This window comes from Narcine bancroftii, chromosome 2 (genome assembly GCF_036971445.1).
Source record: "Narcine bancroftii isolate sNarBan1 chromosome 2, sNarBan1.hap1, whole genome shotgun sequence".
Classification (NCBI taxonomy): domain Eukaryota; kingdom Metazoa; phylum Chordata; class Chondrichthyes; order Torpediniformes; family Narcinidae; genus Narcine; species Narcine bancroftii.
Window position 1 is genome coordinate 84631286 of NC_091470.1, and position 18210 is coordinate 84649495.

The following is an 18210-nucleotide window of genomic DNA, read 5'->3' on the forward strand; positions in this document are numbered from 1 at the left end:
TCACAAACACCCCCTTTCCCCATTGTCCCCTCCCTCCCTAAAGCTATGGTCTCACCCACTCCAGATACTTTCCAGGGTGCAATTGCTCCTTCAGTCTGACCTCTACCCTGAATGTAATCACTCCTCTAAACTCAGTCATTGCAAGGCCCTGAACTCTAGAATTCTCTGCCATCTTTACTCAAAATCTTTCTTTAAAAGTTAGCGCCTTGACTAAGCATCTGCCTTAAAGTCTTCTTGTGTAGTTCCAGATGGTTTGGTTTTGTTTGAAGGTCTCTGACATTCCTTCAGGGTTCAGGTAAGCCTTGTAAGTCAAAAAGGTTGGTCAGTTTAGTGCCAAACCAACTGCCATAAGCTGGAGAACAGTACTGGTTGAGTCGAGCTGCCCATCACTTATCCTGCGAGTCGGGGAAAGTCAGCAGTTGCTCTCCTGCTTGTTGATACTGGTAATCTGTCACCTATCCCTTAACAAATCACCATGTTGGCACCCTGTTATGAGCCCAAAGGACCCCAAAACCTAGCAGCAATAGATATTCACCACGACAAGTAATTACTTAAACAAAAGTTGCTATTAATTATCTTTAAACATGTAAACAGAATCAAACTTTAACTTATCTCTATTAACTTAACTACCTAACTTAACCCCCTTCTAATTCTCAGGGCACGTGTATGTGATGTGTGTGAGTGTAAATTTAGGAAAAGTTCTTTGGTTCACAGTTCAATCTCATTTCTCATTCTTCCAAGTTCACTGGTTGTAGGCAATTCTTTATACTCCGCACAGAATTTAACATGAATAAAGTCCACCAGGCTTTGGTGCTCAAAAGGTAAATGTTTACCGCTCAGGAAGGTTCTCGTAGGGTTTGCAGAGAGAGATTTATTGTTCCAGGATTTCCATAACTGAGGTACCACCATTAGTCACCTCAATGTCTTGCTGATGAAACTTGCCCCATCAGGGTTCTCCAGATGATAACCTCTTTCTTTTAGGCTACCACAGAGTTCCTTTCTGTTCCGCTTATTCCAAGAGAAACATCAGACAGATAGCACTTCCAGCCATCCTTCACTCTGGAACTTCTATTTCAGTTCCAACCAGCTTCTTCAGCTTGTTTCAGCTATGACTGATCAGTCTCTCTCTTTTTCTCTCTCTCTCTCTCTCTCGCAAAAAAAACCCTCCTTCATAATAGGAGTTAGTTTTCTGCTCCCATCTGTGTGACCCATGAGTGAGAACTTTGCAGAAAGGTCAGAAGTCTTGTAAAAATGTTCAACACAGACGACCTGTCTCCAGTCCATTCATTTCATGACATCATTTCAATTAGCATCTACTTGTGAAATGTGCATCGCATTCTGCATAGTTTCTGTAAAGTCACTAAATATGAATTCTTCAGTATTTCAAATAAGATCTGTTTTAAAATGTGTGTATGTATGTAACCTACTCTAATTTTACCAATTTATTTCCCAAACATTCCATCACAGCCCTACAGTGGAAGACCATTTTGGAGTGGAGGATTTTAATTCATTTGTGTGGTTTCTTGTCATGTGTACCAAGATACAGTTAAAAGCTTTGTTTTGCTTGCTGTCCAGGCAAGCCAACCCATACTTACTGCAAGCCAGCAGCTCTTGTTCTCACAGAATTTTGACCAAATATTTTCAGTGGATATGTGGTGTCTGAATATGCCTGAGATTGTCTGATCTTGGAAGCTAAGCAAGCTCAGAGGGGAGATTGCCTTGGAACACCAGGTGCTGTAGGTTTCTGGACAAAGTGCTGATTTTCTGTATTCCTTACGGTAGACAAAAGTTTAAAGAATTTCATGTATGTTACATTCTAAATTTAATATCATGTGACAATAATGGAACTTTTACCTTTTTTTCGGAATATCAGATCTTCACTTTTATTGATTGATATTTGACATCTCCTCATTGGCTTCCCTACTTTCTAATCATTTACCAACCTACAGCCTCTGTCTCTCTTCTGGTCACATTTAGAATTTTGCTTAAATTCTTGGCTGTTCCTTCTCCACATAAATTCTCCTTTCATCCCTATTCTTTGCTCCAATAAACACAAAGGGGCAGTTTTTGAATGTATTGGGATTAACCAATGAGCTTCACAGAGAGTTCATAGAAAGCACATGGCTGGACATTGTATGACAATTGAATGTGATCTGAAAATTGTCCTTTGTAAATACAATGGAGATCTGAGAATATGACATTTGAAACTTTAACATCAAACCCAGCAGTGAAGTTATGGGAGAAAATATTATCTTTATCAATCTGATCCATTGATAATTTTTCTGTACTTGTGAGTTGTTTTCTATTTCTGCAATCATGTTAGGTCTCTCCAAGTCCCTTGTATTCATGTTTGTTAACTTGAACCCGAAAAATTGGAGAAATTGAAACCTTGCTAATTCCTACTGAATAGAGGTACTTTTTCTTAAAGGAGAGGCAACCCATTGCATCTGTGTGTTGAGCGATACAAGAAACTTCAGCAGCTGTGGCTACAACACCGCATTCTTGAGGAGATCACGAGGCACCAAGATGTGAATCAAATCATCTTTGACTGGCAGCAACTCTGAATCCTCGACCTGAACATGCTCAAGCAGCACTGTCACTGCACCTTGCCGTTTGTATCACGTTAGTGGCTAGCTTCTCAGAGCTGATTAAGTTGATGTGAGCTGTTTCTCTTCTGCTGTGACCATAATCCAGTTACAGTGTGGCCAGCTTGTATCAACAAAAGAAGCCAAAGACTTGCAGCTTCTTGTCTCCTTGTACACTCTTTTTGACATGGAATGCCTTCTGACCCAATGTCTTATATGGATTCCTCGGAGTAAAAAGCAAAGCCGGAGAGGAAAGTTTTAATTGGTGGATATATTTCTTCCATTCCCAACCTCTCCCCATCACCATCACCCTTGCTGAGCAAGTCATTTTGTGCCTTGTGTAAAGCAGCCCTAGAAAAGTCAGCTGAAACCAAGACACTCGTGTGTGAATCAGTGCAGCTGTACGAGTGTGTAGAAAAGTTGAATTAGGATAAGACGATATACATTACCATTTGAGGAGTTGTGATTAATACCATTCACGTGCAGACCACTCCATCTCACTTAAATTAAACATTTATTAAAGTTACAATGCTTAACTATGTTCAGGATGTGGCAGGGAAGTGGCTGAGCATGTTTTTAATTATAGGAAATTGAGAATTGCATTGATCTCCAATAAAATTCTGCTTTGCTCCCATAACTGTGCTCTATGTAGTTGATGTCAAACAGGAATCAACAGATATATTTGGTTACATGATTTTAAAAACACAAGTTATTTTGCACTCTTGAATGTATTTCAGAATGATAAAGCTGTTAAAATGTAATGGCAAGAGTCAGCCCTCTGTCCCTTACCCTTGGGCCTGCTGCCCGTTCATAAGATCCTGTGCCTTTAAATTCCAACAATGCAAGTCAGTCAAAGGTTAAAATAGGTGTGGAGATTCACAAACTATTAAAGAGGAGCACATTTATATCTTATTATCAAATATTAAATGTGAAAACTTCCAGAGAGAGATGCTGCATTATTGAACTGATGAGTGCTCTGTGTAAAAAGTATTCTCAGTGACAAAGTACTACAGTGGAGGTTGTGGTCAATGCCTGCCCTGTTTCATGCTTTACTGTTAATCACACGATAGTGATGGTGAGAACAGAATTGTGGAACAGTGGAGGTTTTTATCTACTCCGCTCAATTGATATGGGATCTGATATTCCATTTATTCTGTTTCTATTTTCAGGCGACCCAGTAATAGTTCAATCAAGTTTCAAAATATTTTATAAAATTAAATACAAATGAAGAATATACCAAATGCAGTGTATTTTCTCTTTTTATTTTTGGGGTGGTGCTGTATAATAAATTACATAATTACTAAATAATTGTGCTGTGTACATGTGGTTTATGTCTTTTTAAATTGTCAGTCAGTGATACAGAACTAACGTTTGTGTTATAAGTCATGCTGCAAAAAGTTGTTACACTTCTGATACACAGCTGGATAACATAAACCAGTAGATCAGTAAATGTGTTAAGCCCTTGGGAAAAGTATTGGATCATTTTATTTCATACCTCTGTAGTTTTTGTTTCTTCCTACAAACACGTGGTTCCCTTTAGGACTGCTGCATTGCCAGAGAGCGAGAATTGGCACAGTGAATGTTTGCACAGGAGTCAACCAGGGTCAAATCACCTCCAGGGGTTGGGTTTTCCTCACCCCTTCCTCTTCGTCCACTGCAAACATCACATTCTTTTAGTTCTACCCCGCCCCCACAATTGATGCTGCTTGGCCTGTTGAGTTTTTTTTTCCAGCAAAAGTGTGTTCAGCAGCCATTTCGAAGATGAAGGCAGTGGGTGAAGAGGTCACTTTACTTGGGCACCTCCAGCAGATTGTGTTTACCCCAGATTCCAGCATCTGCAGTCTCCTGTGCTTTTTCAAATGGCTGCCTTAAGCAGCAATTACAAATCCATTCTGTAGTTAGTTAGCCAAACTAATATTGATTAGTTTGGCTCAGTGCTGTTACCAACCCAAATTCTATTGCTTACATTTTATTCATGGTTGTGGACAGCGAGGAAGGCTTTTATAGCTTGCAGAGGGATCTGGACCAACTGGGAAAATGGGCCAGAAAATGACAGATGGAATTTAATGCAGACAAGTGTGAGTTGTTGCATTTTGGAAGGACAAACCAAGGTTGGACATGCACGGTAAATGATAGGGCACTGAGGAGAGCGGAGGAACAAAGGGATCTGGGAATACAGATACATAATTCCCTGAAAGTGGCGTCACTGGTAGACAGGGTCATAAAGAAAGCTTTTGGTATCTTGACCTTCATAAATCAAAGTATTGAATACAGGAGTTGGGATGTTATGATGAGGTTGTATAAGACATTGGTGAGGCCAAATTTGGAGTACTGTGTTCAGTTCTGGTCATCAAAGATATTAGTAAGATCAAGAGAGTGCAGAGAAGATTTACTCTGATTTTTCTGGGTCTTTATAAGTTGAGTTACAGGGAAAGATTAAACAGGTTAGGACTTTATTCCTTGGAGCGTAGAATAATGAGGGGAGATTTGGTCGAGATTTACAAAATTATGAGGGGTATAGACAAAGTAAATGAGAGTAGGCTCTTTCCACTTAGATTAAAAGAGATAAATACAAGAGGACATGGCTTTAGGGTGAAAGGGGAAAGGTTTAGGGGGAACAATAGGGAGAACTTCACTCAGAGAGTGGTGGGAGTGTGGAACGAGTTGCCATCTGACATGGTAAATATAGGCTCAGTCTTGAGTTTTAAGAATAAATTGGATATATACATGGATGGGAGAGGTCTGGAGGGTTATGGACTATGTGCAGGTCAATGAGACTAGTGGAATGATGTTTTGGCACAGACTAGAAGGGATGAATGACCTGTTTTGTTCTTTTTTTGCAATAGTGCTCCACGGAATAGTTGTATTTTGTAGGCTTCGCCATTGGGTCAGATTTGTGTTCTGCACAGTTGTTTAACACCACAGGTTATAGGAGGTTCATGTGAATCTTTGCCCCTTTTTCTATCTGGAACATAGAACACTACAGCACAGTACAGGTGCTTTGGTCCATGATATTGTGCCAATCTATAAATATACTCAACAATCTAAACCTTTCTTTCCTCACACCCATAACCATCTATTTTTATTGCATCCTTATGCCTGTCTCAGAGCCTTTTAAAATGCCCCCATTGTACTAGCATCCAACACCATCCTAGGCAATACATTCCAACACTCTATATTTTAATAAAAAACAAAAACAACTTACTCCTGGCTTCTCCCCTGAACCTCTACTCACCTTATACAGATGTCCTCTGGTATTTGCTATAGTCACCCTGGGGAAAAAAGTCCACCTTATCTTTGCCTCTCATAATCTTGTAGACCTCTATTAAGTCCCCTCTTATTCTTTGCTCCAAAGAGAAAAGGCCAAGCTCTGTTAACCTTTCCTCATAGACACATTTTCCAATTCAGTCAACATCCTGGTAAATCTCTTCTGCACCCTCTCAATAGCTTCCACATCCTTCCTGTAAAGAGGCAATCAGAACTGAACACAATATTTCAAGTGTTGTATAACCCATCCAAACTTGACCACTTTTTGGCTATGGCCCCCCTTTTCCCCCTTAGGGAAAGGCCCCTTTCCCTAAGAAGTAGTCAAGTTTAATTGGTTTCTTCTGTACTTCTCTCCTACCAACTACATAAAACACACACAAAAAGAATTATGATTTCAGTCCGTGATGCCCGTTGAGAATGGCTGGTCGAATCAGTTTTATAGAGCTGCAACATTCTCACACCTCTTGACCTCAATTCCCTGACGAATGAAAGCCAGTGTATGTAAGCCTTCTTAATTATCCTATCAAACTGCATAGAAACCTTGAAAGATAAATGGATTTAGGTCCACGGGTCCCACCTCAACCACACTCTCTTCACCCCCATTCCGTCAGGAAAAAGCTTTGTGAATATGAGATCACTCACCACCAGATTCAAGGACTTTCTTGCTGTTGTCAGACTCCTGAATGAACCCTAAAATAGTAAAGTTATGCTGCCTTTGGTCTCTCTCTAACTCTGCATTTCTGTTCTGTGAAATGTCTGCTGGTTTACTTGCAAAACAATCTCTATCTGGTACATATGACAGTTAAACGAACCTCAAACAGAGTGAGCAATCAATGTGAAAGAGGTTTCAACCAACAAAAAATGCAATAACTGCTCATTCTCCACTAATTACATATTTCAGAAAAAGATCAATAATTGTGACTGACAGAATTTAAAATATCAAGCATAAAAACATTTCAAAAGGATGAAATTTTGAAATAAGGGAATGATTTAATTACAACCATGCTTCTCTGTATAACTCAATTTTGGACTTAGTTGTCATCTTCTCTCGAGGATAATAATGAGTTATTGTTAAAATAGTCAAATACAGCCAGAGTTCTCTGCAGATTCTAGGCTATCTTTAAATGTACTGTATAGAGTTTTTTTTAATATGTTCCTGATTACATAAAAGGAGATAATCTTAGAGCTATTGCACCTAATTCTCGAATCTAATTCCCCTTTCGTGCCTAACAACCAACCCCTAATTCTCCCACTGCTTATCTACATCTGGCGAATGGTGCACAGTTGTATCTCCTTACTGAAGGAAGGGTATTCTAGTATCAGAGTCAACCCAAATGTGATTCACTAGTCTAATTCTCGAGAGGAGAGGGTTGTCTCTGGAGAGAGGGTAAAGAAATGAAATGTCTGTTACTTGGAGTTTAGAAGAGCGAGCAGTGACACTGAAACTTGCAACATCCTCAGGGATAAAACTGTAGCCATAAAGATGCTTTCACTCGTGGGAGAATTTCAAAGGAGAGAATGTAGGGGGTGGTCATTTGGAACTTCTTTCAGAGTAGTGTCTCGGATTCTCTACTCCAGAGTTGGTGGGGATATTTAAAGAAGAAATTTACATTTAGACAAACAGCATAGTAACAGGCCGTTCTGGCCCACAAACCCGTGCTACCCAGTTACACCCAAATGATCTCCATTCTTCAAATGTTTTGGAAAGTAGGATGAAACCAGAGCCCCCAGAGGAAACCCACGCAGACACGGGGAGAACGTACAGACAGCGCGGGATTCGAACTCCAGTCCCAATCGCTGGCACTGTAACAGCATTGCACTAACCACTATGCTAATTATGCCACCCACAGTTGATGTTTTGGTAACTGAGGGCTCTAAGGAATGGGCACAGGGGAGAGGAAGCAAAGGCAGATCAGCCATGATGCTACAGAGCAGGCCTTGAGAGGCTGAGAAATCCATTCTTCCAATTTCCAGATGCTCCTATTTGTACTCGAGTTCATTTGCAGTGGCAAATTGATCTTGTACAGCTTTGGGATGTGATACAAAACCCATGAAATCGCAGGGTGAATGTATAAACTACACAGACAGCACTGGAGGTCAGGTGTGAACCCAGTCTCTTGAGAGTTGTGAGGCATTAATTCCAGCTGGAATGCACTCCTTAACAGATCCTCAACTTCCATCGACACAATGTGCTTTTTTTTTCCTAAGATCTATATTTTAAAACACTATTATTGGACTGGGAAGCCTGCTGCCTTAAGTTTTGAATGTTAAATTTAAAACTGAAAATATATCCCATCAGGGTCATCGTTTCTATTCAGCATCTCACCTTGCTCTCTTGCTGTACCTAAGATGGATGCAATGGGCTCAAGTTCAGCTCTAGGGCCTTAATCATACCTCTTTGGTGGACATTTGCATGGTGCATGGAGAAAGTTCTGCATAATCAGGCATGCCATCTTTTGGTTTGAAACATGGAATCATGGCATTTGAGAAAAACCAAATACATCCTCTTCATCTTCTGGACAATCCTCCCAACAAACATTAAAGATCAGATTGTGGGCTGTAAAAACAATAAAACTAACAGACACTGGGGTCTAGTGCAGTCCACCAAAGTGCTACAGAAACCCAGCAGATAATGCTGGATCCATTGGGAGAAAAAGGCAGTCAAAGTCATGTAATTTATTTTGTGCTTTTTGGGGGATTTTTGTGCATGAAATATTGCAATGATTCCCCCATGACAGCAGTGATGCAAAAAGTACATTCACTTGAGAATGTTCTCAACCTGATCGCCAGGAAGAAGCTTAACAAAAGACTGAAGAGAGCGAGAAGGAGCCATGAGAAGGCCTTGGTGAGCAGAATTAAGGAGAACACAAGGCCTTCTCCAAGTATGTGAGGATAGGACACATCGGGTTGATAGTGGAAACATGTGCATGGAGGTACCTTCTGTTTTCACCAGAAAAAAGGACCCTGCCAATTGAGAGGATGACTTAAGACCGAAATGCTTGAGCATGTTGACATAAGAAAGAGGATGTGCTGGAACTTTTGGAAAATGTGAAGTTGGATAAGTCACCAGGACAAGACGAGATTTGCCCAAAGCTGCTGTGGGAAGCGAGGGGGGCGATTGCTTTATTTTTCAATATTTTTAATGGTTTTTGATGGGATATTAAACTCCATACTACTTAAAAGACAGAATTTTAGAGAATTTATTGAGCGCCAAATTAAAATGTACTTTGAAATAAATACAGAATCGGTGAAAGACAAATTTATATTATGGGATGCAATGAAAGCCTTCATCAGAGGGCAGATAATAAGTTATGTAACTAAGATGAAGAAGGACTACAATCAGGAAATAGAACAGCTGGAAAGGAAAATAGTAAGTACAGAAAGAGAATTAGCAACAAGGGAAGATACAACAAAAAGAAGAGAATTGGCGGACAAAAAATTAAAATACGAAACACTATAAACTTATAAGGTGGAGAAGAACATAATGAAAATAAAGCAGAAGTATTACGAGCCAGGAGAAAAAATGCACAAAATACTGGCTTGGCTGCTTAAAACAGAACAAGCTAAAAGAACGGTATTGGCATCAAGGAAAAAGGACAAACAAATTACATATAACTCAACAGAGATCAATGAAAACTTTAAGGAATTCTACGAGCAATTATACCGAACTGAAAACTAAGGGAAAGAAAACAAAATAGATGAGTTTCTAGCTAAAATTGAACTACCGAAATTGCAAGAGGAGCAAAACAAATTGATAAAACCATTTGAAATAGAGGAAATACAAGACATATTTTAAAAACTACCGAACAATAAAACACCTGGGGAGGATGGACTCCCAATAGAATTCTATAAAACATTTAAAGAGTTACTAATTCCTCCTCTCCTGGAAGTAATGAACCAGATTGAAGAAACACAAAACATGCCAGATTCATGTAAAACAGCAAAAATTACAGTAATACCAAAGACGGGGAAAGATCCACTAACACCAGGATCGTATAGACCAATATCTTTACTTAACTCAGATTATAAGATAATAACAAAACTATTAGCAAACAGACTGTGTACCAAAAATAGTAAAACTAGATCAAACTGGATTTATTAAGAAAAGACAAACAACGGACAATGTCTGCAAGTTTGTTAGCTTAATTCATGCAGTTCAAGGAAATAAGATGGCACCAACGGTGGCTGTTGCTTTAGACACAGAGAAAGCCTTTGACAGGGTAGAATGGAATCATTTATTCAAAGTATTACAGAGGTTCAACCTACCAGAGATATATATTAATTGGATTAAAGCATTATATAAGGGTCCAATGGCAAAGTTGACAGTAAATGGATATATATCGAACCAATTTAAATTAAGCAGGTCAACTAAGCAGTGATGTCCATTATCTCCCTCACTGTTCACTTTAGCAATAGAACCATTGGCAGAACTGGTAAGAACAGAAAATAAAATTAAAGGGATAAAAATAAAAGAGAAGAAATATAAAATCAGTCTATTTGCAGATGACATCATAGTATACTTAACAGAACCAGAATTATCAATAAAAGAATTACATAAGAAATTGAAGGAATATGGAGAAATACTGGAGTACAAGATCAATGCAAATAAAAGTGAAGCAATGCCAATGAATAATGCGGATTTCACAGTGTTTAAAAAAGAATCACCATTTAAATGGCAAACACAAGCAATAATAATCTAGGCCATCTATACAAATTAAATGATCAGCCATTAATGAAGAAATTACAAGATGACTTAGAACATTGGAAAGATTTACCACTAACACTGATAGGAAGGATAATCAAATATCTTCCCAAGGATACAATAACTATTTCAATCGTTACCAATTCCCTTAACAGAGAAATTCTTCAATGAGCTAAAGAAAATAATAAGGAAATTCTTTTGAAAAGGGGGGAAACTGAGGATAGCGCAAGAAAAATTAACAGAATGGTACAAACAAGGTGGTTTGCAGCTACCAAACTTTAAGAATGATTATAGAGCAGCACAATTAAGGTATCTATCAGATTTTTATCAAACAAGGGAAAAGCCAGATTGGACCAGGATAGAGATGGATAAAATAGGGGAGAAGGTACCAGAACTTATACTTTCTAAGAGGGATGAAAAACTGGTGCAATATAGAAGTTCACCAGTACTGCACCATCTGCTCAACATATGGAAGAAGATTCACGTAGAAAGGAAAAAAACAAATTACCAACTACCAAAATTATTATTGACGCAAAATCAACTAATCCCTTTCACAATAAATAACCTTTCCTTTAGAGAATGGGAGAGAAAACGGATGAAAAGAATAGAAAATTGTTTTTTGGGAAATAATTATCATTTGAACAAATGAAGTAGAAATATGGAATAACTCACGGTACAATGTTTGCATACCACCAACTGAAAACCTACTTAAAGGACAAATTGGGAAGCAGGCTGAGGTTACCAGAAGGAAGCAATTTTGAATATGTGATTACAGACACAATGATAATTTAAAAATTTATATCAAACATGTACATCAATCTGCAAGAGAAAGAAAATGATGAAATAAGCTGTAAACCCAAACAAAAATGGGAACAAGATCTGAACATAAAGGTAAAAAATGAAATATGGGAAAAATTATGCTCTGGAACTATGAGAAATACAATAAACACGAGCTTACGCATGATACAATATAATTGGTTACACAGGCTATATATCACGCCCCAAAAGTTAAATAAATGGGACCCAACAGTATCTGATAGATGTTTTCGCTGTAAGAAGGAAATGGGAACAACAGTACATGCAATTTGGGCATGTGAGAAAGTGGAAAGTTTTGGGAAGAACTAAATCAGGTATTAAATAAAATCTCAAAAAGCAAGATACCAAAAAATCCAGAGATCTTTCTTCTAAGTAATATAAGAAGTAAAGAATTAGGCCTCAAACTGGATGAAGTGCAAAAAAGATTTATTATGATAGTCTTAGTTGTGGCAAAAAAATGCATAATGTCAACTTGGAAATCAGAAGAGAGCCTGAGAGTACAGCAATGGTACGTGGAAATGAATAAATGTATTTCATTGGATAAAATAACATATAATTTAAAAAATAAAGTCACAATATTCGAACAAATTTAGGAACCGTACATGGAACACAACAGAGAGGGCCCACCGCAGACCTCCACCCCCTAAAATAACAGAATGAGAAGAAGACAAAATGAACTGACTCAGTGTGTAAAAGTAGATGACACAATTTTCTTGTTTATTTTCATTGTGTGATGACATTGTTTAATAGGTTTATTGTATTGTATATGTTGAACGTTTAATGGGTTTGGAGGGGGTAGGAAGGAGGGAGGGAAGGGAGGGTAGAAAAAGGGGAGAAAATGACCCTGTATATTCAAGAGGGAAATGTTTATGTGTATTTTGGTTAATATAGTTCATAGTGTGAAAAATTAATAAAAATATATTTTTATTGGTTTTTGAGAAAAATAATATCAGATGCCCAGAAACATATGATATAAAGTTTAGGTAACAGTAAATTAAAATTACAGATAGTAAGCATCGGTAAACAAGATACGTCAGATCCATGTTATTGATTAAAAAAAAGAAAAAAGTCCAGAACTAATCTAATTTCTAACCCCAACCTATTATATGAGCCATTAGTATCAAAGACAGACATCCATTACTCATTTCAATCTTAATAAGTTCCAAAAAAAGGAAATGAAAAAGAAAAAATAAATAAAGACCAAAAATAATTGATCTATAAATTTTGAAAATAATTGAAACAAAAACCCGAAAGAGAAGGAAAATTTAGTACTCGTTTTAGTAGTTGACACCTGATTTTCTCTAGAGAAAGGGATGCCATCAAATTCAATAACCATTGTGTAAAGAGGGGGAAGAATTGCTGAGCCACTGGCAATGATCTTCATATCATCACTGGGGACAGAAATACCAGAGGGTTCCAAATGTTGTCCCTGTTCCAGAAAGGGAGTAGAGGAAATTATAGAACAGCGAGTCTTACTTCAGTGATGGATAAGCAGTTGGAGAAGATCCTGAGAGACAGGATTTACAAACATTTAAAGAGGCATAAATTTGATGAGGGATATTTAACATGGCTTCATCAGAGGAAGGTCATGTCTCATGATCCTTGTTGAATTTTTTGATGATACACTACTGGTAAGCACATCGATGATGGTAGAGTTTATGTAACGTTTATGAATTTCAGGAAGGCATTTCATAAGGTTCCCCATGAAGGCATGAAATCCAAGGAGACCTTACTTATGGATACAGAATTGGCTTGCCCAGAGATGGCAGAAGGTGATTGTTGATGTTTCATAGTCTGCATGGAGGTCAGTGATCAATGATGTTCTGCAAGGATCTGTTCTGGAACCCCTCTTCTTTATGACCTGGATGAGGAAGCTGAAGGGTGGGTTAGTAAGTTTGCATATGACATGAAGGTTGGTGGTGTTGTGGATAGTCGAGAATTTCCAGAGATTCTGGAATAAGTGGCAGATGGAATTTAACCCTGAAAAATGTGAACTGGTTCATCTCAGATGGTCAAATGTGAAGGCATAACACAACATTAATGGAGAAGTCTGAGCAGTGTGGATGAACTGATACATCTTGGGATCCATAGGACACTCTAAGCTGCTGCACTGGTTGACGTTGTTAAGAAGGCGTATGTTGTGTAGGCCTTCGTTAACTTTCTAGTCAATCCCCTGGATGATCTTTACCCATTACCTTCTTACTGAGTTCAAGAGCTGTGAGATAATGTTACAGCTATACAAAACCTTGGTTAGACCCCACTTGGAATATTGTGCTCAGTTCTGGCCACCTCATTACAGGAAAGATGTGGGTGCTTGAGAGGGTGTCTGGATTGGAGAGCATGCTTTCTGAGGATAAGTTCAGTGATATTGTTTGTTCTTCCTTGAAACGACAGTGGATGATGGGTGACCTGATGGAGGTATGCAAGATGAGAAGAGACATTGATAGTGTGGATACCCAGAGGCTTTCTCACACAGCTGAAATGGCTAATTCGAAGGGACATAGTTTTAAGGTGCTTTGGAGTAAGTACAGGGGGGGGGGGGGGGGGGTGCAAGAGGTATGTTTTTCATACAGAGTGGTGCACTGCAAGGTGGAGGCAGGTGTGATAAGGGACTATTGTATAGGTACATGGAACCGAGGGTTATGCAGTAGGAACATTCGAGATAGTTGTTAGAAGTTATTAGGTTGGCACGGTTAGCGTAGCAGTTAGTGCCTCACAGTTTCAGCGCCAGCAATTGAGTTCGAATCCTGCATTGTCTGTAGGAGTTTGTACATTCTCCTGGAGTCTGCGTGGGTTTTCCCCGGGGGCTCCAGTTTCCTCTCACCATTTGAAACGTACCAAGGGCTGATGGTTAATTTTGGTGTAATTGGGCAGCATGGGCTCATGGGCCAAAATGGCCTGTTACCATGCTGTTTGTCTAAATTTTTTAAAATTAATAACACTGTGGGCCAAAGGGTGTGTACTGTGTTGTATATTTCTCTATGTACCATGGAAGGCAATAAACAAGTGCAACTCATTTGATGCAGAGAACAGTGGGTGTTTGTGTCTCCAGCAGAGTAATAACTTCAAGCTTGAGCCACAGAATAATGAAAGTCAGTTAATAACGATTGGGGGAAAGAGAAAGGTCACATTGGACAGGTTGCAGACAGAGATTCTTCTCAACATTCAATTTAGCTAATGGCTGCAACTCAATAATCCAATTAAGTTAATCCTATTAGATTTCTCTTTAGTATACCAGTGCAGTTATTTTTGCTGTACGCTGGGGATGATTAATATCCTCAAACATGCACAATCATAATGTGAGTGGGAGCTTTTTCAGGATTAAAGTTTTGCAATTTGCCTCAGCCATTCACTCTCACCATGAAAACAAATGGAATGATCAAAAATGAGGAAAAGTGAAAATGTCTGGAATAAAATGATTATATGGAAACTAGCCCTTCTGCCCAACTTGTCCATGCTGACCCAAGTTATCTCCCCGAGCAAATCCCAGTTGCCTGGATTCGACTCAAATCCCTCCAAACCTTTCCGAGCCATGAACCTATATACCTACCACCCTCCATTTGAAAAATGTGTTTATCAATATTCTCCAGAACGGCGAACAAGATGCAGGATCTGTACGAAGTCGATGGGACATAGTCGGAACAGTAAGGGAAACCTTTCCAGTGCAAATAGTGGATTTGCCACCAATGAAGAGAATCGAGTTTGTCTGAAGATCTACCAGAACTTTGGATCCTTGGAATAGGAAAATGTAAGAACACAAGAAATAGGAGAAGGAGTCGGCCATCTGGCACAAGGAGTTTGCTCCGTCATTTAATAAGATCATGGCTGATGTGGCTGCGGACTCAGCTCCACCTACCTGCCTTTTCCCCATAACTCTAATTAAGCAAATTCTATCTAACTCCATCTCAATATATTTAATGAGTCTACTGTTTCCTTGGGCAGGGATTCACTTCTCTCTGGGAAAAGCAGTTTCTCCACATCCCTGTCCTAAATCAGTCCTCCACAGTTCTGGTCTCACCTACCAGAGGAAACAACTTTTTTGCTTCTATCTTAATTTTATATATTTCTATAAGATCCCCTCTCAATCTGAATTCCAATGAATATGGTGCTCAGTGACCAATCTCTCCTCGTAGGCTAGCCCCCTCATCTCCAGAACCTCCTCTGAAACACCCCCAAAGTTAATATATCCTTTCTCAAGTAAGGAGACTAGAACTATTTCCAGATGCGCCCTCACCAGGTATCTTGTACAGTTGCAACAGAACCTTCCTGCTCTTAAATTCAATCTCTTCAGCAATGAAGGTCAACATTCTATTTCCATTCATGATTACCTGCTGCACCTGCAAACCAACCTTCAGCAATTCATCTACATGCATCTGAAGACCCTCTGCACAACAGCATGCTGCAATTTTTCACTATTTTAATAATTAACCGATCTATTTTTTTTCTTCCACAGTGAAAGACTTGGCATTTATCAATTTTGTATTGAATCTGCCAGACCCTTGCCCACTCACTCAACCTATTTATATCTCTGCAGATTATCTGCATCCGCTGCACAATTTGCTTTTCCAATTAATTTAGTGTCAATCAGCAAACTTTGATACACTACATTCAGCCCCTCTTCCAAATCATGAATGTATATTGTGAACAGTTATAGGCCCAGCACCAATCCCTACTGCCGATCTGAGAAACACCCATTTATCCCAGCTCTCTGCCTTCCACTGGTTCACCAATCTTCTCTCTATGCCACAACTCTCTGCATCTTATGTCGAATCTTTTATGCAGCATTTTATCTGATGCCCTTCTGGAAATCGAAGAACACGGCACCAACCCTTTCCCTTATATCCACTGTGCTCGTTATTCCCTCAAAGAACTTGAGTAAATGTGTCAAACACAACCTGCCCTTCCTGAATCCATGCTGTGTCTGTCTGATGGAACAATATGTATCCAGATGTTTCACTATTTCTTCCTTAATGATAGTTTCAAGCATTTTCTCCAATTACTGACATTGCCTGAAATGTCGACTACCCATTGCTTTTCATGAATGTGGCATGACCTGCTGAGTTCCTCCAGCATTTTAGTGTACTGCAGTCAGTTTAAGGATTTTCTGCACTTTTGCAATCATTTTTTTGCAATAAGATAATTATGAATATTTATTATCTGTCTTTTTTTTGTATTTATTGTCTCTTTTTAATTCATTTAAGTGTACTATTGTGGTTGTTTTCACCTTTCACCTTTAACCCATGTCCTCTTCTTCTTTCATTCAACCTCAGTGGTAAGAGCCTGCTTGCATTTACCCGATCGATACCTCTATCAAATCTCCCTTCATTCTATGACATTCCAGGGAATGAAGTCCTCACCTACTCACCTTTCCCTATAAATTTCCATACGGTGGGTGTTACTTAACATTGGGGAAAAATACAATGTACATGCCAATAGGTTTAAGGCTCGCAGGAAAAGCATGATGTTTGTTCCCAAAGTTAATGCTTGGTCTCACCCTGACATAAAAAGATCAAGGACATACATATCTGTGCAAGAATGGTTGGGGGAATTAAAATGGCTGGCTACAGGAAGCTCAGAAAACTGAGCTTCATGTAGCCACAAACTGAGCATGGGTGTTCAGTGAAACAACACCCAATCTGTGTTTGGTCTCACTGATGTAGAGGAGGTCACACCAAATGCAGTGGATAATGATCATATTTAATTTTTTTTCTTGAATTTACAGCATGATTTCTTGGTGACTGCCTCATCTGGCAGCATAAGATTTATTCCTCCTGTTATGAAAACACTATTTACTCCATTGGTTTCCTCAACCTCTTTTCAAGAGGGGAGCCCTAAACCCAGCACATTCCTGCTTCCTTGACAGACATCACCATCCCCATAAAGTGCCCTCTCATAGAAGTCATCCCTATATCCTCTCCATATGGTGGCCCAAATTGGCACAGTTGCCCAAATGTGGTTTACTCAAAGTTCAAACCAATATGATGTGACCTCTACTTTTAATCCATCCCTCTTGCCAACAAACCCCATTGTTTGGTTTACTTGAGTCAAACTATTTTTGACTTGCATTCCAATTTGATTTTTTCATTTGCCTTTGTTTCTCTGTTTAGATTATTCTTAAATAATAGGGGACATCTTGCATTTCTTTGCAGTCTCCCCTCAGATGTCATGGTTTGGCTTCACAAACAAAGATTTAGGAGGGGGAGGGGCTATCCACGTTTAGTGGCTGACGAGGCCAATGTGGGTCAACAGCGGCTGGAAGGAAAACTCTGTTTTGGGTTTGGTGTTGCTGTGACACGGTTCTTCTCCTTCTCCTTTTGTCCTCAAAAGCCAGCCCTCCATGTGTTCTTGAAGGAGGAGACAGACTGGAATGGTAAGTCACCAGGCCATGCGATCAGAGGCTAGAGCAGACCACTGGCAATGGTCAATGTGACAAGCACCAAGGGATTTCTTCAGAGAGTCCTTGTACCTCTTTTTCAGAGCCCCTCTGTCACCGTGGCCAGTGGAGAGTTCGTCATACAGCACAATCTCAGACAGGCGATGATCTTCCGTCCTGAAGACGTGCCCTGCCAATGTAGCTGGGTCTTCAACAGCACGGTCTTGATGCTGGCAATCTCCACCTGTTTGAAGACTTCAATGTAGGTGACAAAGGCCTTCCAGTGGATGTTGAAGATGGTGTGGAGGCAGCGTTGGTGGAAGCGCTCAAGGAGTTGTAGGTGGTGATGGTAGATGACCCACAACTCGGAGCTGTACAGGAGGGTGGTCAGGACACATATATTGCATTTAATTTGTCAATTATACCTCTATTTATTGTTTGTAAGAATTTGTTCAGTCATCACTATT

At 39.3% G+C, this 18210-nt stretch overlaps 1 protein-coding gene across 3 annotated transcripts in view; it reads left to right on the plus strand.

Moving 5' to 3' along the window:
- ubr1 (ubiquitin protein ligase E3 component n-recognin 1) overlaps window positions 1–18210 on the plus strand; it is a 227492-nt gene that overhangs the window by 199235 nt on the left and 10047 nt on the right. Inside the window, exon 47 of one of the 3 annotated variants that reach the window (XM_069917335.1) lies at window positions 2429–3893. The exons of the other annotated variants lie outside the window; for them this stretch is intronic. Within the exon in view, the coding sequence (XP_069773436.1) occupies window positions 2429–2564 (136 nt within the window). The 3' untranslated portion in view covers window positions 2565–3893. Of the gene's footprint in view, window positions 1–2428; window positions 3894–18210 lie in introns of those variants that run through there. 3 annotated transcript variants of the gene reach the window in all.